This window comes from Scardinius erythrophthalmus (assembly GCF_964197995.2).
Source record: "Scardinius erythrophthalmus genome assembly, chromosome: 9".
NCBI lineage: Eukaryota > Metazoa > Chordata > Actinopteri > Cypriniformes > Leuciscidae > Scardinius > Scardinius erythrophthalmus.
The window spans coordinates 48,132,460-48,156,647 of NC_138229.1; the positions used below are offsets into that span (position 1 = coordinate 48,132,460).

The 24,188-nt window shown below is 45.4% G+C and overlaps 1 protein-coding gene across 1 annotated transcript in view; it reads left to right on the forward strand.

Moving 5' to 3' along the window:
• dnm3b (dynamin 3b) overlaps positions 1–24,188 on the forward strand; it is a gene marked incomplete at both ends in the record, with an annotated part of 60,741 nt that overhangs the window by 21,880 nt on the left and 14,673 nt on the right. The window contains 8 exons of the mRNA XM_081373850.1: positions 115–257; positions 6,155–6,290; positions 6,378–6,445; positions 6,648–6,786; positions 8,681–8,767; positions 8,887–8,957; positions 9,108–9,159; positions 23,462–23,614. Of these exons, the coding sequence (XP_081229976.1) occupies positions 115–257; positions 6,155–6,290; positions 6,378–6,445; positions 6,648–6,786; positions 8,681–8,767; positions 8,887–8,957; positions 9,108–9,159; positions 23,462–23,614 (849 nt within the window). The remainder of the gene's footprint in view (positions 1–114; positions 258–6,154; positions 6,291–6,377; positions 6,446–6,647; positions 6,787–8,680; positions 8,768–8,886; positions 8,958–9,107; positions 9,160–23,461; positions 23,615–24,188) is intronic.

Here is a 24,188-nt window from a genome sequence, read left to right on the forward strand (position 1 = left end):
CAGATGCTGAAGAACTGCTCTGAATCAGATCACCATTCATAACCTGATTATATGCTCTTGACTTTTAGTTGCAATGCAAAACTTCCTATTTAACTGTTAATTTGTGTTTGACAGCAACTGACCAACCACATCCGAGACACTCTGCCAGCCTTCCGCAGTAAACTGCAGTCGCAGCTGCTGGCGCTGGACAAAGAGGCAGAGGAGTACCGTCACTACCGGCCCGACGATCCTTCGCGCAAGACCAAAGCTCTGCTGCAGTGAGTGCCTCGACTCTTGACCTGACCGCCTCTCACAGCTCACAGGGTCTGCCAGTGACGCTAACAGAGCGTTCATGCTGAGCTAAGACCAAAGCCCTGCTGCAGTGAGTGCCTCGACTCTTGACATGACCGCCTCTCACAGCTCACAGGGTCTGCCAGTGACGCTAACAGAGCGTTCCTGCTGAGCTAAGACCAAAGCCCTGCTACAGTGAGTGCCTCGACTCTTGACCTGACCTGACCGCCTCTCACAGCTCACAGGGTCTGCCAGTGACGCTAACAGAGCGTTTCTGCTGATTTAAGACCAAAGCCCTGCTGCAGTGAGTGCCTCGACTCTTGACCTGACCTGACCGCCTCTCACAGCTCACAGGGTCTGCCAGTGACGCTAACAGAGCGTTTCTGCTGATTTAAGACCAAAGCCCTGCTGCAGTGAGTGCCTCGACTCTTGACCTGACCTGACCGCCTCTCACAGCTCACAGGGTCTACCAGTGACGCTAACAGAGCGTTTCTGCTGATTTAAGACCAAAGCCCTGCTGCAGTGAGTGCCTCGACTCTTGACATGACCGCCTCTCACAGCTCACAGGGTCTGCCAGTGACGCTAACAGAGCGTTCCTGCTGAGCTAAGTCCAAAGCCCTGCTGCAGTGAGTGCCTCGACTCCCCCGCCTCTCATAGCGAACAGCGAATGCTCGACTCTCACTGCTCGACTCTCGACTCCACTGCCTCTCACAGCTCACAGGGTCTGCCAGTGACGCTAAAAGAGCGTTTCTGCTGATTTAAGACCAAAGTCCTGCTACAGTGAGTGCCTCGACTCTTGACCTGACCTGACCGCCTCTCACAGCTCACAGGGTCTGCCAGTGACGCAAACAGAGCGTTCCTGCTGAGCTAAGTCCAAAGCCCTGCTGCAGTGAGTGCCTCGACTCCCCCGCCTCTCATAGCGAACAGTGAACGTTCGACTCTCACAGCTCGACTCTCGACTCCACCATCTCTCATAGCGAACAGCGAACTCTCGACTCTCACAGCTTGACTCTCGACTCCTCCGCTTCTCATAGCGAACAGCGAACGTTCGACTTTTGACTCTCACAGCTCGACTCTCGACTCCACTGTCTCTCATAGCGAACTCTCGACTCTCACAGCTTGACTCTCAACTCTCGACTCTACCCACCGCTCGACTCTCGACTCTACCCACCGCTCACAGCTCGACTCTCACAGCTCGACTCTCGACTCCACTGTCTCTCATAGCGAACTCTCGACTCTCACAGCTTGACTCTCAACTCTCGACTCTCACAGCTCGACTCTCGACTCTACCCACCGTTCACAGCTCGACTCTCGACTCTCACAGCTCGACTCTCACAGCTCGACTCTCACAGCTCGACTCTCGACTCTCACAGCTCGACTCTCGACTATCACAACTCGACTCTCGACTCTACCCACCGCTCACAGCTCGACTCTTGACTCTCACAGCTCGACTCTCGACTCTACCCACCGCTCACAGCTCGACTCTCACAGCTCGACTCTCGTCTCTCACAACTCGACTCTCGACTCTACCCACCGCTCACAGCTCGACTCTCACAACTCGACTCTCGACTCTACCCACCGCTCACAGCTCGACTCTCACAGCTCGACTCTCGTCTCTCACAACTCGACTCTCGACTCTACCCACCGCTCACAGCTCGACTCTCACAGCTGGACTCTTTTCTCTCACAACTCGACTCTCGACTCTACCCACCGCTCACAGCTCGACTCTCGACTCTCACAACTCGACTCTCGACTCTACCCACCGCTCACAGCTCGACTCTCGACTCTCACAACTCGACTCTCGACTCTACCCACCGCTCACAGCTCGACTCTCGACTCTCACAGCTCGACTCTCACAGCTCGACTCTCGTCTCTCACAACTCGACTCTCGACTCTACCCAGCGCTCACAGCTCGACTCTCACAGCTGGACTCTTTTCTCTCACAACTCGACTCTCGACTCTACCCACCGCTCACAGCTCGACTCTCGACTCTCACAACTCGACTCTCGACTCTACCCACCGCTCACAGCTCGACTCTCGACTCTCACAACTCGACTCTCGACTCTACCCACCGCTCACAGCTCGACTCTCACAGCTCGACTCTCGTCTCTCACAACTCGACTCTCGACTCTACCCACCGCTCACAGCTCGACTCTCGACTCTCACACCTCGACTCTCGACTCTCACACCTCGACTCTCGACTCTACCCACCGCTCACAGCTCGACTCTCGTCTCTCACAACTCGACTCTCGACTCTCACAACTCGACTCTCGACTCTACCCACCGCTCACAGCTCGACTCTCGACTCTCACAACTCGACTCTCGACTCTACCCACCGCTCACAGCTCGACTCTCACAGCTCGACTCTCGTCTCTCACAACTCGACTCTCGACTCTACCCACCGCTCACAGCTGGACTCTTTTCTCTCACAACTCGACTCTCGACTCTACCCACCGCTCACAGCTCGACTCTCGACTCTCACAACTCGACTCTCGACTCTACCCACCGCTCACAGCTCGACTCTCGACTCTCACAACTCGACTCTCGACTCTACCCACCGCTCACAGCTCGACTCTCACAGCTCGACTCTCGTCTCTCACAACTCGACTCTCGACTCTACCCACCGCTCACAGCTGGACTCTTTTCTCTCACACCTCGACTCTCGACTCTACCCACCGCTCACAGCTCGACTCTCGTCTCTCACAACTCGACTCTCGACTCTCACAACTCGACTCTCAACTCTACCCGCCGCTCACAGCTCGACTCTCGACTCTACCCACCGCTCACAGCTCGACTCTCACAGCTCGACTCTCGTCTCTCACAACTCGACTCTCGACTCTACCCACCGCTCACAGCTCGACTCTCACAGCTGGACTCTTTTCTCTCACAACTCGACTCTCGACTCTACCCACCGCTCACAGCTCGACTCTCGACTCTCACAACTCGACTCTCGACTCTACCCACCGCTCACAGCTCGACTCTCGACTCTCACAACTCGACTCTCGACTCTACCCACCGCTCACAGCTCGACTCTCACAGCTCGACTCTCGTCTCTCACAACTCGACTCTCGACTCTACCCAGCGCTCACAGCTCGACTCTCACAGCTGGACTCTTTTCTCTCACAACTCGACTCTCGACTCTACCCACCGCTCACAGCTCGACTCTCGACTCTCACAACTCGACTCTCGACTCTACCCACCGCTCACAGCTCGACTCTCGACTCTCACAGCTCGACTCTCGACTCTACCCACCGCTCACAGCTCGACTCTCGACTCTCACAGCTCAACTCTCACAGCTCGACTCTCGACTCTACCCACCACTCACAGCTCGACTCTCGACTCTACCCACCACTCAAAGATTGACTCTTGACTCTCACAACTCGACTCTCGACTCTACCCACCACTCACAGCTTGACTCTCGACTCTACCCACCGCTCACAGCTCGACTCTCACAACTCGACTCTCGACTCTACCCACCGCTCACAGCTCGACTCTCGACTCTCACAGCTCAACTCTCACAGCTCGACTCTCGACTCTACCCACCACTCACAGCTTGACTCTCGACTCTACCCACCGCTCACAGCTCGACTCTCGACTCTACCCACCACTCACAACTCGACTCTCGACTCTACCCACCGCTCACAGCTCGACTCTCGACTCTACCCACCACTCACAGCTTGACTCTCGACTCTACCCACCGCTCACAGCTCGACTCTCGACTCTCACAGCTCGACTCTAGACTCTAACCACCGCTCACAGCTCAACTCTCGACTCTACCCACCACTCAAAGATTGACTCTCGACTCTACCCACCGCTCACAGCTCGACTCTCGACTCTCACAACTCGACTCTCGACTCTAGACTCTAACCACCGCTCACAGCTCAACTCTCGACTCTACCCACCACTCACAGCTTGACTCTCGACTCTACCCACCGCTCACAGCTCGACTCTCGACTCTCACAACTCGACTCTCGACTCTAGACTCTAACCACCGCTCACAGCTCAACTCTCGACTCTACCCACCACTCACAGCTTGACTCTCGACTCTACCCACCGCTCACAGCTCGACTCTCGACTCTCACAACTCGACTCTCGACTCTACCCACCGCTCACAGCTCGACTCTCGACTCTACCCACCACTCACAGCTTGACTCTCGACTCTACCCACCGCTCACAGCTCGACTCTCGACTCTACCCACCGCTCACAGCTCGACTCTCACAGCTCGACTCTCGACTCTACCCACCGCTCACAGCTCAACTCTCGACTCTCGACTCTACCCGCCGCTCACAGCTCGACTCTCGACTCTCACAGCTCGACTCTCACAGCTCGACTCTCACAGCTCAACTCTCACAGCTCGACTCTCGACTCTCAAAACTCGACTCTCGACTCTACCCACAACTCACATATTGACTCTCACAGCTCGACTCTCGACTACTCCACCTCCCATAGCGAACAGCGAACGCTAACGCTGTCACATGACAGTTTAAGTAAGAGATAGTGTACATCCAGCCGGTTGTTATCTCAGAATCAACCTTCGACAGGGTGATCAGGATCAGGTCTTGCATCAGCCTGAAGGGGTTTATTCTGAGATAACAACCGGTGTGTACATTATCTCTCTTATTACACGGCTACTTGCCACATAAGTAAATAATTAGACACGAAATATTGATCTGAGTTGTAATATTTTATTAGGTCTTTAAACGCAAAGCTTCTGTAGAGAGAGCAGTTTCAGCGGCAAGATCAAACTAGATGGATCTTTAAGAGATACGGTATACAGTCATACCTAGCCTGGGTTTCCCCATTCTGCCTTGCGCGCAGCACGATTTTATTCACGCTGCTAGGCAGCCTGGACACCATGGACCAGATTTTCCCATCATAAAGGGAACCAATCACAGAACGGGGAGGGAGCAGCAAGACGATGACGACGTCTATGCGACACACCAAAGCAGTTTGTTTATATCTATGGGTCCAACATGGCATCAGACGCGAAGTTACCTTTCGATGCAGCCTTAGATAGTGTTCTAAGTAGTTTAGAACTCAAGTTTATTTCGTCTTCTTCCTCGTCGAATTTCTGTCGCTCTACATGCGTCATCTGGTATAATTGAATGATTGGCTATGAGCTACGTTCAGCGCATTTGATAGACATTCGTAGCGCCCAATAAACGGCTCTGGGCATTCGTAAACCACGCCTCAAATACGAGAAAATGAACGTGGTTCCCAGACCATGTATCAATGAGACGAGGTCTGACGTTAGCCAGGCTACAGTCATACCACTAATTACACAGCATTTCACCACATAAATAATTATGGAGATAAGAGATATTGATTTCAGATTAAACTGTTTTAACATCGTACCTGTTTCTTATAATACAACAGTGTACGAAACAATAGTCATAAAATGGCCGCCGCTGCGTTTCTATGAAACGAGAGAGCAAGTCCACGATACTGGATGGCATAATTAAATAACTGTACACAAAATATTGATTTGACTGAGTTTTAATAGTTTACCAGCTCACCAAAAGCAAAACTTCCACGAAGAAAAAACGCTCCTAGAAAGCGTATTCTGCTGACTTCAGTGACCCGGATGAGCCTGTGTTTCTGTTTTCAGAGAATAATAAACCGCTGGATGGTGCAATTGACCAATCAGAATCAAGCAGTCCACAGAGCCGTGTAATAATATAGGTTAATGGGAGTGTAAGAAAGCTTACAGCAAGTGAAAATAAAAGTGTTGTATTTTGTAATTTGGTTCATTCTTTGATCTAAAGACATACAGTATGATACAGTTCAGTCACAGCAGAGCGGCTCAATGAACAGATCAGACACACATGTGGATGTCAGGACACTCAGGCAGAAGTTGCAGATGTCTGTTTGTGTTTGTGACAGGATGGTGCAGCAGTTCTCGGTGGACTTTGAGAAGCGCATCGAAGGCTCTGGCGATCAGGTGGACACCGTTGAGCTGTCGGGTGGAGCCAAGATCAACCGCATCTTCCACGAGCGCTTCCCGTTTGAGCTGGTCAAGGCAGGTGTTAGCACACGCACTCTACACATGACGGTTTCGCATTTTCTTACTTCTTCATCCAAAGTTTTCTTGTGTTCTGTGACACAGATGGAGTGCGATGAGAAGGAAATGCGTCGTGAAATCAGCTACGCCATTAAGAACATTCATGGCATCAGGTGAGAGTTTGTTTTACTCGTTCATATGTTGATTGAGCGTGTTGAGATCAAGTATGCATGACCTGTCACAAATCCTCTTTAGTTTCTCACTTTTATTGTAGATCCATGGATTTTATTATCAGATGTGTATAATAAGTGAGGGCCCTGGTGTTTTTAGAAGTGCTGTGGGAACTTGAGCATAATTCTGTTGTTTGTGACGCAGGACGGGTTTGTTCACTCCAGACATGGCCTTTGAGGCGATCGTGAAGAAGCAGGTTGTGAAGATAAAGGAGCCGTGTATTAAATGCATTGACCTGGTGGTTCAGGAGCTGATCAACACAGTCCGTCAGTGCTCCAATAAGGTAAACAAGTCACGGCTGCTACTGAATATAACACAGCTGTCCTGACCAATCAGCATCAAGGACCGGAGCTACCCTGACCTATGACTGATATAGAAGGAGCCCTGGTATATACAGCAGCCACAAAGAGGATGTGTTCACTTGTGATGCTGTTTAAATGCCATCCAATGGGTCAAGTGTGTTTATCTCAAATGCTGCAGGCTCTTTTCTCAGAAATAACCTCACTTTTCTGCCAATTCAGGGCAGTGAATTGTCTTGCTGAAGTAAACTAGTCCACTTCTGCACTCCCGAAATTGACCAAATCTGTTGATATTTGCATGGCGACTGCACCTGAGAAGATCCCTGTGAGTGGGACTGGGCTCGACTGAACACAGAATGGAGACGCACTTTTCAAGGAAGACTCTCAGACCCAAATCCTTTATAAAACTAAGAACAATATCCCAGTGTTACGTAGCCAGTTGGTTTGAGCGGACTGCCGCCAACCGGTTGTGGAGAATTCAACAAGCGGATGCCCTGGAGCCCCAGACGGGCTTGTGCTGCGTCATACTCTTTGTGAAAGAATCTGAAAGCTTACATGGAAAGACTGCCTTGCCCTTGAAGGCCAATGTCAGAATTTGCCTGTGCCTCTGCACAATCTGAATATATGCCTCCTTCAGGCATCTTTCTGATCTGTCGTCAGAGCATCTAGCCTCAGTATTCAGAGACACCATTTCATAATAGTGAAATTCAACCGTCTCACATCCAAAATTGCGTGCGACTTTGTGTCTTTCTTAGATACAAGAAAATCAAACCACAATGGGGAAGAACTCTTAAACCAAGTGGATGATGTTGCCACTGAATACCATGTGCTTTATCATCCAAAATATCCATTTGGGAACGACTGGCAGCATTATCTTCGACAGTATGATGCACCATTTCTACATCTTTGCAACAGCAGAGATCCCTGCATAAACCAGCTGGTTTATTCTGGTATAGTGCTAGTCTAGCTGGTGGACCAGCATAGTTATGTTGTTTTAAAGAAAAACAGAGCTGGTGTAGCTGGTCCACAGGCTCTCCCACTTAGCATGCAGTTACCAGCTTATAAAACACACCTTATGTTGGTGAACAGCAACGATTTCTGCAGCACAGGAAGAAGGGGAGGATGAGCTCACTCTACAGAACCCAACAGTAGGGGATCCCTCGACTTTGAACTGTGACTCAAGAGTGTGGAGTAGGGGACAGTGTGTGAACTGAACAGTCTGACTGGTGGGAGGACAAAATATTGTGCTTGGGACTGTGTTTAGAGCAGGGCTCTCTAACCCTGCTCCTGAAGATCTGCTGACTCCTTTTCCAAACCTGCTCCACAAGACAGTTGCTGTTGTTTTCAAGTCACCTGAACACCTTGGTTAACTGGTTCAGGTGTGACTGTCATGTTGATCTTCAACTGTATTAAAACAAAGGCACAAATGTCATTCTCGTCAACCCAGTGCTTGCACAACAAGGGCAATCCAGATCAATCATGTTGCTTACAGTTAGTTACAACATCAGTTTCTACTATAAAGCGTCTCTCCAGTGTGTTCATGTTCTTACTCTCATCTGAGCTCGACCGACTGAACAGAAGAAATGAACCACACAAGTTCTAGAAGTATATTGTTCTTTATATATTGGGGTCTTGACATTATCATCACAGTAGTCCATATAATTATCATGCACTATATTTCAAGTCATACAGTAACCTTTTGCAGATCCAGATCTCCACTGAGTAACAACTTAACGGAGGTGTGTTTGTCAAGCAAAGCCATCACACTGGTCTGGTAACACTGTTGCAGTGTAGTTTAGTACTATGACATGCAGCCACTAATCCTAAAACTGTTGGTCAGATTTTTAATATTGTATTTTTGATTTTCTGCATATTCAGCTGGATTCTTTCCCAACCCTGCGAGAGGAAACAGAGCGGATTGTCACAACTCATATCCGTGACAGAGAGAGCAAAGCCAAAGAGCAGGTACGATATGCCTGGATATCTGTGAACGCAGGGCATATAATGAGATTACGGCTCTGTAATGAGATTACGGCTCTGTACTGTTGTGCAAACACTGTATGTGCATCTATATGTCTCTGCAGGTTTTGCTGCTTATTGACGTTCAGCTCGCATACATTAACACTAACCATGAGGATTTCATTGGCTTTGCGAAGTATGTACAACAGGAAATGTTTGTCTGAAAATGGAAATGTTTGTCTGGAACATGCTTAGACACGTTCTGATTGCAAAAACAGACATATTAGATATTAAATGTTTCATCTTTATGTCATATTCACCATTGCTTTCTCTCCCTCTCTATCAGTGCTCAGCAGCGAAGTAACCAAGCAAACAAGAAGAGTTCTGCTGGAAACCAGGTCAGTGTGTCCAAAATGTGCATATGTGAAGGCCATATACAAAGTTCTGTCATGAAACTCTAGATGGCGCAGGCTGACAGGTCCTTAACTCATTCTGCTTGCAATCACATCACTCTCTATAGGGCACAGCTGACTGGCTCCTACTGTATCTTAACTTTCAAATATGTGGTCGGTAGAGCTGTCGTGATAACTGCAAAATTGTAAAACCGCGCTACTGAGAAGCCAACCGCAGAGGAATGCAAGTAACCGTAGCAACCGCGATATTCGCATGTTTTCTTTTTTCATAAGGCTATACCCTTCTTGTTTTGAACTTTGTGCATGTGTATTGAATGTTAAATAAGTTAATAATGATAACAAGACTGTTTTTATCATGGTGATTTGTACAGAGGCTTCATTGATTTGCACTTAAGACTTAACAGTGAATGAGAGAGATCGACTGAGCGCGTGCGATTACCTGCATCTGTCTTTGAGGTCAAGTCAAGTCATATATATGCGTGAAAAGCTTTCCGTGTCCAAGGAAAGCGAAATATTTGTCGTGTCATCCTCTCAACGTTTAAGGGGATTTACCATGAATGGCATCAGCGACAGGGCTGGTCAGCATTCCAAAGCGCGAGGAAGCCGCGGGAATCAAAAGCAGCGAGTCACGCATTGAATCAGCGTTACCCATGCGACGCATTGCTGGTCAGCTCAGCCTTGAAAAGTGGAGCTTAACAACTTGTTTCATTACTATCTTTTAAAGCCGAACTCGGCAACTCTAGCGAACTCTAGTCACTTCTTCGCTGATTTTCCCTTTTGTTGTCGCATGTTTTCCCCACGAGCTCCCCCTACAGCTGTGGGGGGGCGTATATTTCACAACACAGTCGTAAAAAACTCACTTGCGGCGGCCTCCTCCCCCTCTCTACCGCTGCTCATGTGCGTTTGTTTTGATCGGAGCAAGCCAACTGTATCGTGTGGAGCTTTGTCTACCGAGGTGGGTAATCTGGTAATACATCATACATGCGTGTGTGTTTATGTCGAATTGCCGTAAAGCAATTTGTGTTTTGCGCTCGTTCTCGTTCTCGCTTTCGCTTCTCACGAGACTTCCCATTTCTATCTTGCCGGGACGGTAGTGAACAAGTTGCAAGGTTGGTTTTCCGCCTGGGAACGCTGGGGGGAGCGGGGAAAGTCACCAATATCACCAGAACAGGTTGTTTAACCATCCAAATGATTTCTTGACAGTTTTATTAAGTTAAAAAAGCTACCAAGTTCTCCTTTAAAGAATCAGCGTTTTTGAACGTGTTCGTTGAATGAACGGTTTAATGATTCACTCAAAGACAGTCCATTGCCGTAACAATGTAATGCGCGCTGATTGACAGCCTTTCAATGTGCAGAGACGCTGTTTAGTTTCGGTTACATTGGTTACTGAAAATGTAAGCTACTCGTTTTTGTGCATGCTGACCACATGGTAAAACCTATTTATATAGCAACAAATAAATATAAATATATCTAAATAAATAAATAAATGGCGATAATACCGGATACCGCGCTATTGAGCCACTCAAAATTACCTTAAAAGGGAAATTCCTTCACCGCGACAGCCCTAGTGGTCGGCATTTGCTGTAGTAGTTTGCAGCGTGCTTTCAGAAACCCTTCACCTTCCCCAGCTCCACCTGTATAGATATGCTACTGGTAATGATATGGGTAAATAATGTATGCTATATTGTACAGCAGCAGCATGTCTTACTTGCTCACAGCAGCGTGATGCATGTATTGGCAGTAGCAAGTCCCGTACTTGTTCTGCAGCAACAGCAATTACAGCAGCAACAACAACCAACAGAAGAAGCAATAGCAGCAGCAATACCCAACAGCGATAACAGCAGCAGCAGCAACAACAACAACAGCAGCAATAACAACAGCAGCAACAATGACAGTAGCAGCAGCAATAACAGCAGCAGCAGTAATAACAACAGCAGCAGTAATAACAGCAGCAATAACAGCAGCAGCAGCCGCAGCAGTAATAACAACAGCAGTAATAACAGCAGTAGCAGCAGTAATAGCAGCAGCAGTAATAACAACAGCAGTAATAACAGCAGTAGCAGCAGTAATAGCAGCAGCAGTAATAACAGCAGCAGTAATAACAGCAGCAGCAATAACAGCAGCAGCAGTAATAACAGCAGCAGCAATAACAGCAGCAGCAGCAATAACAGCAGTAACAGCAGCAATAACAGCAGCAATAGCAGCAATAACAGCAGCAGTAATAACAGCAGCAGCAGCAGTAATAAAAGCAGCAATAGCAGCAGCAGCAGCAGTAATAACAGCAGCAACAGTAATATCAGCAGCAGCAGTAATAACAGCAGCAGCAATAACAGCAGCAGCAATGACAGCAGCAGCAGCATCATCAAAAACAGCAGCAGCAGCAATAACAGCAGCAGTAACAGCAGCAGCAGCAGCAGCAGTAGTAACAGCAGCATCAGTAACAGCCGCAGCAGTAATAACAGCAGCAGCATTAATAACAGCAGCAGCATTAATAACAGCAGTAGCAGCAGCAGCATTAATAACAGCAGTAGCAGCAGCAGTAATAACAGCAGCAGCAGTAATAACAGCAGCAGCAGCAATAACAGCAGCAGCAGCATTAATAACAGCAGTAGCAGCAGCAGCAGCATTAATAACAGCAGCAGCAGCATTAATAACAGCAACAGCAGCAGCAGCATTAATAACAGCAGCAGCAGCATTAATAACAGCAGCAGCATTAATAACATCAGTAGCAGCAGCAACAGCAGCAGTAGTAATAGCAGCAGCAGTAATAACAGCAGCAGCAGCATTAATAACAGCAGTAGAAGCAGCAGTAATAACAGCAACAGCAGCAGCAGCATTAATAACAGCAACAGCAGCAGCAGCAGCATTAATAACAGCAGCAGCATTAATAACAGCAGTAGCAGCAGCAGCAGCAGTAGTAATAGCAGCAGCAGTAATAACAGCAGCAGCATTTATAACAGCAGCAGCAGCATTAATAACAGCAATAACAGCAGCAGCAGCATTAATAACAGCAGCAGTAATAACAGCAGCAGCAGTAATAACAGCAGCAGCATTTATAACAGCAGCAGTAATAACAGCAGCAGCATTTATAACAGCAGCAGCAGCATTAATAACAGCAATAACAGCAGCAGCAGCATTAATAACAGCAGCAGTAATAACAGCAGCAGCAGTAATAACAGCAGCAGTAATAACAGCAGCAGCAGTAATAACAGCAGCAGCATTTATAACAGCAGCAGCAGCATTAATAACAGCAATAACAGCAGCAGCAGCATTAATAACAGCAATAACAGCAGCAGCAGTAATAACAGCAGCAGCAGCATCAATAACAGCAGTAGCAGCAGCATTAATAACAGCAGTAGCAGCAGCAGTAATAACAGCAACAGCAGCAACAGCAGCATTAATAACAGCAACAGCAGCAGCAGCAGCATTAATAACAGCAGCAGCAGTAATAACAGCAGCAGCAGCAGCAGTAATAACAGCAGTAGTAGCAGCAGCAGCAGCAGTAATAACAGTAGCAGCAACAGTAATAACAGCAGCAGCAGTACTAGCAGCAGTAACAGCAGCAGCAGCAGCAGCATCAATAACAGCAGCAGCAGCAGTAGCAGTAATAACAGCAGCAGCAGTAATAACAGCAGCAGCAATAACAGCAGCAGCAGCATCAATAACAGCAGCAGCAGTAACAGCAGCAGCATCAATAACAGCAGCAGCAATAACAGCAGCAATAACAGCAGCAGCAGCAGCAGCAGTAATAACAGTAGCAGCAGCAGCAACAGTAATAACAGCAGCAGCAGCAGCAGCAGCAATAACAGCAGCAGCAGTAATAACAGCAGCAACAGTAATAACAGCAGCAATAACAGCAGCAGCAGTAGCAGCAGCAGCAGTAATAACAGTAGCAGCAGCAGCAGCAACAGTAATAACAGCAGCAATAACAGCAGCAGCAGTAATAACAACAGCAGCAGTAATAACAGCAGCAGCAGCCGCAGCAGTAATAACAGCAGTAGCAGCAGCAGTAATAGCAGCAGCAGTAATAACAGCAGCAGCAGCAATAACAGCAGCAGCAGCAGCAATAACAGCAGTAACAGCAGCAATAGCAGCAATAACAGCAGCAGTAATAACAGCAGCAGCAATAACAGCAGCAGCAGCAGCAGCAGCAGCAGTAGTAATAAAAGCAGCAATAGCAGCAGCAGCAGCAGTAATAACAGCAGCAACAGTAATAACAGCAGCAGCAGTAATAACAGCAGCAGCAATAACAGCAGCAGCAATGACAGCAGCAGCAGCATAAAAAACAGCAGCAGCAGCAGCAGTAATAACAGCAGCAGCAGCAATAACAGCAGCAGTAACAGCAGCAGCAGCAGTAACAGCAGCATCAGTAACAGCAGCAGCTGTAATAACAGCAGCAGCAGCAATAACAGCAGCAATAACAGCAGCAGCATTAATAACAGCAGTAGTAGCAGCAGCAGCAGCAGCATTAATAACAGCAGTAGCAGCAGCAGCAGCATTAATAACAGCAGTAGCAGCAGCATTAATAACAGCAGCAGCAGTAATAAGTCAAGTCAAGTCAAGTCATCTTCATTTATATAGCGCTTTTAACAATGTAGATTGTCTCAAAGCAGCTTTACAGAGATAAGCGTATAATTTAAGGTAACAGAGATTGTTTCGGCTTTACAGCAGAGTTAAGTTATTTCCATCTAAACTTAGTTTTAATTGATTTGGTTCCGTCGCAATGATCATTTGTTATTAAATTTGGGGCCGCTAAGACGACACCATTCTCTCTACACAGACTTTAAACGCGAACCTGTGAGAAACGCTGATGGCAGTCACATGCGCATTTAGAATGGGTTCTATAGTTATGTGCGTTAGAATATACGCAGGTTTGGAATTCCCTACAAGCCAAGCCTAAACAAAATACTTGTCTTTCCTTATAAATTTTGATAAGGAATTTTATTTTATTTGTTGCTTTGGGGTAGGACCGCAAGACGAATTTTCCCGACAACGCCTTATCTGTAGAGTGGTAGTGGGATCCTCCATAGGGAGAGACTAGTTGGCACTTCAGCACTGCGTTGTCATCGGTCCAGGTGAAGGTCCTTCGTCAGATCTGGATACGGCCTGGATCCGGCAGGCTGCGGAAAAACCTTGGGATAAACACAGACACTAAAATTAGCGTAGATGCCATTCTTCTCATGATGTAACGAGTACATCAGGATTTTTGGGAAGTGTTCCCGGTTCCGGCTGACCTAATCTATGCAGCATAACATTAAATTATAGAAGTCTATAATGTATTATGTGAAAGCTAGGTCAAAGAGATGTGTCTTTAATCTGGCTTTGAACTGACAGAGTGTGTCTGCTTCCCGGACAATGGTAGAAAGACTGTTTCAGAGTTTTGGTGCTAAATAGGAAAAGGATCTACCGCCAGCAGTGGATTTTGATATTCTAGGTATAATCAACTGGCCGGAATTTTGAGATCGTAATAGACGTGACGGACTATAATGCGTTAAGAGCTCGCTCAAGTACTGCGGAGCTAAACCATTCAGTGCTTTGTAAGTAATCAGCAATATTTTAAAATTTATGCGATGTTTAATAGGGAGCCAGTGCAGTTTTGACAGAACTGGGCTAATATGGTCATACTTCCTGGTTCTGGTAAGAACTCGAGCTGATGCGTTTTGGACCAGCTGTAGTTTGTTTATTAAGCGTGCAGGGCAACCACCCAGTAGAGCATTACAATAATCTAGCCTTGAGGTCATGAACGCATGAACTAATTGTTCCGCATTTGTCAATGAGAGCATATGACGTAATTTAGATATATTTTTAAGATGGAAAAATGCAGTTTTACAGATACTAGACACGTGACTTTCAAATGAAAGATTGGTATCAAAGAGCACACCCAGGTTCCTAACCGACGACGAAGACTTAACAGAGCAGCCATCAAGTGTTAGACAGTATTCTAGATTATTACGTGAGGAAGTTTTTTGTCCAATAATTAGAAACTCTGTTTTTTCAGAATTTAGAAGTAGGAAATTACAAGTCATCCAATTTTTTTATATCCGCTATGCATTCCGTTAATTTTGTGAATTGATAAGTTTCGTTAGGTTTTGAAGAAATATAGAGCTGAGTATCGTCAGCATAACAGTGAAAGCTAATTCCATGTTTCCTAATGATATCTCCTAATGGTAGCATGTACAGAGTGAACAGCAGCGGTCCTAATACTGAGCCTTGTGGTACGCCATACTTAACCTGTGATCGATGAGACATCTCATCATTTACTGCTACAAACTGATAACGGTCAGATAAGTATGATTTAAACCATTCTAGTGCATTTCCTGTAATGCCAACATAATGTTCTAATCTATTTAAAAGAACGTTGTGGTCGATGGTGTCAAATGCAGCGCTAAGATCGAGTAACACTAATAGAGAGATACAACCACGATCGGATGATAAGAGCAAATCATTTGTGACTCTAACGAGAGCTGTTTCGGTACTATGGTACGGTCTAAATCCGGACTGGAAATCCTCGCAGATATCATTTCTTTCAAGAAAGGAACACAGTTGTGAAGATACTGCCTTTTCTAATATCTTTGACAGAAAAGGTAGATTCGAGATCGGCCTGTAATTGACTAATTCTGAAGGATCAAGTTGCGTTTTTTTAACAAGCGGTTTAATCATAGCCAGCTTAAAGGTTTTTGGTACGTATCCTAGAGACAAAGACGAATTAATGATATTAAGAAGAGGATCTATGACCTCTGGAAGTATTTCTTTCAGTAGCTTAGTCGGTATAGGGTCTAACATACATGTTGTAGATTTAGATGATTTAACGAGTTTAGTAAATTCTTCCTCTCCTATAGCAACGAATGAATCAAATTTTTCCTCAGGGAGACTACAATGCACTGCCTGATGCGATACTGTAGTAGACGGTTGCATAGTTATAATTTTGTCCCTGATATTATCAATCTTATAAGTGAAGAAGTTCATAAAGTCATTACTGCTGTGTTGCTTGGAAACTTCGGTGCTTGAAGCTTTATTTTTCGTTAGTTTAGCCACCGTTTCAAATAAATACCTAGGATTATGTTTATTTTCTTCTAATAGGGTTGAAAAATAAGCAGATCTAGCAGCTTTTAAAGCCTCTCTGTAAGTAATTGAGCTCTCTTTCCATGAAATGCGAAATACCTCTAGTTTTGTTTTCTTCCAGTTGCGCTCCATTTTTCTGGCTGCTCTCTTAAGGGCCCGAGTGTGCTCGTTGTACCACGGCGTTGGACTATTTTCTTTAATCTTCTTTAAGCGCAACGGAGCAACTGTGTCTAAAGTGCTGGAAAAGAGAGAGTTAAACGTTTCTGTTGTAATATCTAGTTCTTCTAAGCTATCTGAGATGCTGAGATGATGAAACTGATTAGGAAGATTATTAATAAAGCAATCTTTAGTAGCAGAAGTGATAGGTCTCACATATTTGAAACACGGAGTCGGCTTTGCAGCCTTGGCTAAATGCAAATTACACGAGACTAGATAATGATCTGAGATGTCATCGCTCTGCTGCAGAATTTCAACGGCATCCACATCTATTCCGTGTGATAATATTAGATCTAGAGTATGATTACGACGATGAGTAGGTCCTGACACGTGTTGTCTAACTCCAATTGAATTTACAATGTCTTTAAATGCCAATCCCAATGCATCTTTTTCATTATCGATGTGTATATTAAAATCACCAACAATTAGTACTTTATCTGCAGTCAATATTAATTCTGATAGAAAGTCTGCAAATTCTTTGATAAAGTCTGTATGGTGCCCTGGTGGCCTGTATACAGTAGCCAGCACAAATCTCAAACGTGATTTATCGTTTACACTATATATTTTTACATTAAGCACCAATGCTTCAAAAGAATTATATTTAAAACTTGATTTCTTAGTGGTTTTGAAACTATTACTATAGATTACAGCAACACCACCCCCTTTGCGTTTCAGACGAGGCTCATGTTTATAACAGTAATCTTGCGGGGTTGATTCATTTAAAGTAATGTAATCGTTTGGTTTTAGCCAGGTTTCTGTCAAACACAGCACATCTAGGTTATTATCTGAAATCATATCATTAACAATGAGTGCTTTTGAAGTAAGCGATCGAATATTCAGCAACCCAAGCTTTAGCATTTGCTCATCTGTATTATAGCTGTTTTTTATTTGTTGAACATCAATTAAATTTTTAACCTTAGTTGGGTTTAAACGTTTTTTGGATTTCCAAATTCGGGGAACAGACACAGTCTCTATATGATGATAGCTAGGTGAAAGAGGCTCTATGTGATGGGATTTATCTGACCTTGGTGACGAGAGGCCGCTAGCAGACAGTCGGTTTAGCCAGTCTGTCTGCTTCCTGACCTGAGCCCCAGATTGTCATGTTTGAGCTCTAAGACTATGAGCCATATTACTAGAGAGAAGAGCAGCACCATCCCAGGAGGGATGAATACCATCTCTTTTCAACAGGTCAGGTTTGCCCCAAAAACTTTTCCAATTGTCTATGAATTCTATATTATTATTAAGCGGACACCACTTAGACAGCCAACCGTTAAGCGAACACAATCTACTAACTATCTCATCACTCCTGCGAACAGGAAGGGGGCCAGAGCAAATTACAGTCCTTGACATCGTACTTGCAAGTTCACACACCTCTTTAATAACAGCAGCAGCAGCAGCAATAACAGCAGCAGCAGCATCAATAACAGCAGCAGCAGCATTAATAACAGCAGTAGCAGCAGCAGCATTAATAACAGCAGCAGCAGCATTAATAACAGCAACAGCAGCAGCATTAATAACAGCAGCAGCAGCATTAATAACAGCAGCAGCATTAATAACAGCAGTAGCAGCAGCAGTAGTAGTAATAGCAGCAGCAGTAATAACAGCAGCAGCATTAATAACAGCAGTTGCAGCAGCAGTAATAACAGCAACAGCAGCAGCAGCATTAATAACAGCAACAGCAGCAGCAGCATTAATAACAGCAGTAGCAGCAGCAGCAGTAGTAGTAATAGCAGCAGCAGTTATAACAGCAGCAGCATTAATAACAGCAGTAGCAGCAGCAGCAGCAGCAGCAGCAGCATTAATAACAGCAGCAGCAGTAATAACAGCAGCAGCAGCAGCAGCAGCATCAATAACAGCAGTAGCAGCAGCAGCAGCATTAATAACAGCAGTAGCAGCAGCAGCAGCAGTAATAACAGCAACAGCAGCATTAATAACAGCAACAGCAGCAGCAGCATTAATAACAGCAGCAGCAGTAGTAGTAATAACAGCAGTAGCAGCAGCAGCAGTAGTAGTAATAACAGCAGTAGCAGCAGCAGTAATAACAGTAGCAGCAGCAGCAGTAATAACAGCAGCAGCAGTACTAGCAGCAGTAACAGCAGCAGCAGCATCAATAACAGCAGAAGCAGCATCAATAACAGCAGCAGCAGCAGCAGCAGCAGCAGTAATAACAGCAGCAGCAGAAATAACAGCAGCAGCAGTAATAACAGCAGCAGCAATAACAGCAGCAGCAGCAGCAATAACAGCAGCAGCAATAACAGCAGCAGCAGCAATAACAGCAGCAGCAGTAATAACAGCAGCAGCAGCAGCAATAACAGCAGCAGCAATAACAGCAGCAGCAGCAATAACAGCAGCAGCAATGACAGCAGCAGCAGCATCAAAAACAGCAGCAGCAGCAGCAGCAGTAATAACAGCAGCAGCAGCAGCAGCAATAACAGCAGCATCAGCAATAACAGCAGCAGCAGCAGCAGCAGTAATAACAGCATCAATAACAGCAGCAGCAGCAGCATTAATAACAGCAGTAGCAGCAGCATTAATAACAGCAGCAGCAGTAATAACAGCAGCAGCAGCAATAACAGCAGCAGCAACATCAATAACAGCAGCAGCATTAATAACAGCAGTAGCAGCAGCAGCAGCATTAATAACAGCAGCAGCAGGAGCAGCATTAATAACAGCAACAGCAGCAGCATTAATAACAACAGCAGCAGCAGCATTAATAACAGCAGCAGCATTAATAACAGCAGTAGCAGCAGCAGCAGCAGCAGCAGCAGTAGTAGTAGTAATAGCAGCAGCAGTAATAACAGCAGCAGCATTAATAACAGCAGTAGCAGCAGCAGTAATAACAGCAACAGCAGCAGCAGCATTAATAACAGCAACAGCAGCAGCAGCATTAATAACAGCAGTAGCAGCAGCAGCAGCAGCAGTAGTAATAGCAGCAGCAGTAATAACAGCAGCAGCATTAATAACAGCAGTAGCAGCAGCAGCAGCAGCAGTAGTAATAGCAGCAGCAGTAATAACAGCAGCAGCATTAATAACAGCAGCAGCAGCAGCATTAATAACAGCAATAACAGCAGTAGCAGCAGTAATAACAGCAGCAGCAGCAGCAGCAGCAGCATCAATAACAGCAGTAGCAGCAGCAGCATTAATAACAGCAGTAGCAGCAGTAATAACAGCAGTAGCAGCAGCAGCAATAACAGCAGCAGCAACAGTAATAACAGCAGCAATAACAGCAGCAGCAGCAGCAATAACAGCAGCAGCAGTAATAACAGCAGCATCAATAACAGCAGCAGCAGTAACAGCAGCAGCAGCAGCAGTAGTAATAACAGCAGCAGCAATAAAAGCAGCAGCAGCAGTAGCAGCAGCAGTAATAACAGTAGCAGCAGCAGTAGCAGCAACAGTAATAACAGTAGCAGCAGCAGTAGCAGCAACAGTAATAACAGTAGCAGCAGCAGCAGCAACAGTAATAACAGCAGCAGCAGCAATAACAGCAGCAGCAACAGTAATAACAGCAGCAATAACAGCAGCAGCAGTAATAACAGCAGCAACAGTAATAACAGCAGCAATAACAGCAGCAGCAGCAGTGTAGCAGCTCTATTCCGCCAAGACCAAACATATCACCATTGTCATATATCCATTAGCATGCCAAACACTCAGAGAGTTGTCATGGCAGAACTATGTTTATGACACTCCAGATATTAATGTTGTTTAGTTTTTTGCTGCTGTTTGATGTGGCTTTGACTTTCTTTCTGCTCTGCTTCTATTACCTTCATTTATCCACTGCAGGATAAATGTACTTCGGTTTTGATTATGTTATGGACATTTTAATTTTTGTGTGTTTCTGTTCTGAAAAACACGTGTCATGTTTTCTTCACCTCCCTCCTGTGTGAGCGAGCGGCTCCTGCATGACGAGCTGTTGTCTTTTCCCTCAGGAGCTCCAGGTAAGAGCGCCTGTGTTATTTCTGCTCTGTGACTGTGATGAGAGATAGGAACTCCTCTGGGGTTGATGATGCATGATTACAACAGCATTCACAAAGTTTTATCTCACTCAGTCCTGTATGTTTCCTCATTACTTTAATTTAGCGTGACATGTCACCTTTGTGTGTTATTTTTCTCATCGCCATTCCCATGGCTCTCTCTCACACACGACGCTGTGCTCTGTGTGTTAGTAATGTTGTACTGCCTCTTACAGCGTAGACCTGACGTCACACACACACACAGCGTAGACCTGACGTCACACACACGGCGTAGACCTGACGTCACACACACACGGCGTAGACCTGATGTCACACACACACATTATTATTTATAAGTTTAGTTTATTATTATTATTATCATTAGTATTATTTTTCAAGAATTCAACAGCCTGTTGTCAATTATTAACAATAATTATACAGTGAATTAAGAATGGACTTTTCTTATTTTTCCCATTCACACCAGAATGGATTAATCAGTAATAAAATATATATTTGCATTTCTGCTTTCAGAGAGAAGGAACATCTGAAGCATCAAATATGATTTAAAATCAAAAGATGCATTTCACAGAATATTTTATGCATAGAGGTGTAAATGTAGCAGTGAAAGACACAGTCACAGTGCAGGCTGTATAAAACACACATTATTCACATGTAGAACTGTAGGGCAGTCTCCCTCAGTTTCCTAATGAACCAGAAATCCTCAAAATAACATTAAAAGGAAAATGATGTATAACATGCACTGGAAAAAATTGGTGTATGATTTACTTTTAAACAATTTGCACTCAGAAATTGCTAGTAAATTTCACTAATAATTAGAAAGAAACAGCATGTTCTGGTTCTCTCTAGCTCATTATCTGAGGTTAGTGTGATTTCCAGCAGGTTCCAGCTTCTGCGCAGCGAGTCGCCTCGTCATGAGCAGATTTAAAGTGAACTCTTCCTCTGGTGGAGATCATCACTGTTCGCTTACACTCACCCGTTCATGTGCTGAGACTCCGATGAGTCTGACTCGTTCAGGAACATTCAGGAGTTTCCTGTCATGCTAGTGGAGATTAGTGTGTTTGATGGCCTGACAGGTTTCAGTGTCAGCTGTTCTCCGCAGCTCATGTGTAAAACACAAGCAGGCGTTCCTCTGTTCCCTTCAGTGTCGTGTGGTAAAGCTGCAGTGATGAGAGGTGAGCAAGGGAACTGGACGATCTCCACGTGTGGGTCAAGGTGTGTCTGTGTGTGTCTCTCTCCCCAGGCCTCGTCTCCTCCAGCTTCTGGCATCATTGTAAGCATCAGGTTCTTGTGTGTAATAACATCTGGAGGTGACGACCAGCACAGTTGTAGAGCAGTTCAGCACTGCATGCGTCAGAGAGAGCATCTGCTGTCGGCTCTCTCACACTCGGTTCACAGAGCCTTCAGAAAGCCTTGCATTTGTTCACACTGCAGCTTTATTCTGAAATGCTTTCCACATCTACACTCCACACCCTATAAGAACAGCAAAACCCGAAAGATTGCATTCAGACCCTTTGCTGTGACACTTGAAGTTCAGCTCTGGATAATCTCTGAGAAGGTTCTACACTCTGACTGGAGTAAATTTGTGGCATGATTTGGAAAGACGCACACCTAGGGTACGCTCTAGGAACATTTTGCTAACGTTCCAATTAAGTTATGAAAACTTTATTTCTGAACGTTCAAAACATCCAATGTGTTTTAAAAATGTGTTTTATTAAAAAACACTAAAAAAAAAACGCTCCATGAAGGATGTTTTTGTTCTAATGATTTGAGAACGCTATTAAAGACCAGATAACTTTGAACAAACATTCTTTTAAAGTTACTGGAATAACGTTTGTTCATAACTTTGAGAGAATGTTCCCTGTTGGCTGGACAAGAGCTAAACATGCATATCAGAGAAACCATCAAGGCCAGAGGTCAGAGGAGGCCTGAAGGTCTCAGAGACTGTGACTGTGGATGATGTCGAGGCACAGATCAGAGGGAAACACTTCATCTGCTTTACAGGTTCACAAGAGCCTCCTAATGAGATCTGAGGGGGTTTCTCAGGTAAACATGGCCAAACACAGACGTTCTTACTGAGACCTGCTCCAGAACCAGCCGAGACACACTGTCTTAATCAAACATCTGTGGAGAGATCTGGAAATCACGGTCATCCAGCTGGACAGAGCCTGGAGGAAGGGAAGAAAACCAGCAGATGTTCAAAGCTTGTGGTGTCAAACCCAAGACGACTGAGGCTGGACTCGCTGCCAGTGGCGCTTCAGCCAGGGGTCTGAATACTTATGCAATGAAATATGTCATTTCTTTAATAGATTTGGTCATTATGAGTGTAACTGAGTGTAGATGTATGGGAATGTGAAGGGCTCTGAACACTTCCTGAACGCACCGTACTGTAGTGTGTGGAGCTGAACACCGAGCACTGCACTCGCTCATGCTCACTGACGTCTCGTGTGTCTCAGAGACAAGAGTGCAGCACTTCAGACGCATGCTTGAGACCGCATTATAATCACTTTACCCAGACTCTGCTGAAAATAACTACCATTAATAACTGAATTACAGTAATGAAAGTGATATATCGGTCAGCTGTAATCCTGGATGCTGATTGGCCGAAACTGTGTTCCAGCTGATTCCTCCATATAGTAACAGCTTTGGCTCTTCACTCGTATCACTGCACATCTGCCTGAGCTGGTCAATACTGTGTTTGAAACATGCTTGTTTGAATATGAGTGTTTTGTGTAGTAACACAGCTACACCAGTAGGTGGAGACAAGTGACCGTGTGTCTTTAAATCCTCCGTTCAGCGGGAATGAGACACAAGACTGTCGGCCTCTGTTCTCTCATATAGTGCACTAGTCTCTATTTCTACAATACCAGTAGCTTGTGAAGTTTTTCATTTCTTGTCACAGACAAGTATTTTACACACGTCTTCTTTAACACACACCTCACCTTGTTGATTTCTCCCATCGATCACAGACTTTACTCATCCACACCATGCATTGATCAGTGTCGTATGTGTGTTGATCAGTGTTGTGTTTCTGCATTTAGCCGAGTTTGCGATGTGACGCGTCTCGTTTCCTCCGTCAGGTCATTCGTAAGGGCTGGTTGACCATCAATAACATCAGCATCATGAAGGGCGGCGCGAAGGAGTACTGGTTTGTGCTGACCGCCGAGAGCCTGTCCTGGTTCAAAGACGACGAGGTGAGCGATTTCGTCCTGATGAGGGACATTCAACCATATCGTCTTATGCATCACGAGCTGATGTGAAAAAGCAGACCTGCACAAACTCTATATAGAAACAGTCAGATCTTCTCCATTCATGTGTGCTCATTAAAGCTGTTTGTCATTTCCACCAATCAGAACTGCTAAAATAATCACTCGACTGGTTTGTAGCAGTAAATGAAGAGATGTCTCATCGATCACAAGTTCAGTATGGCGTACCACAAGGCTCAGTACTAGGACCGCTGCTGTTCACTCTGTACATGCTACCCTCACACACACACACACACACACACACACACACACACACACACACACACACACACACACACACACTCTGTACATGCTACCATTAGGAAACATGGCATTAGCTTTCACTGTTATGCCGATGATACTCAGCTCTATATTTCTTCAAAACCTAACGAAACTTATCAATTCACTAAATTAACGGAATGCATAGCTGATATAAAAAATTGGATGACTCGTAATTTCCCACTACTTAATTCTGAAAAAACAGAGTTTCTAATTATTGGACAAAAAACTTCCTCACGTAATA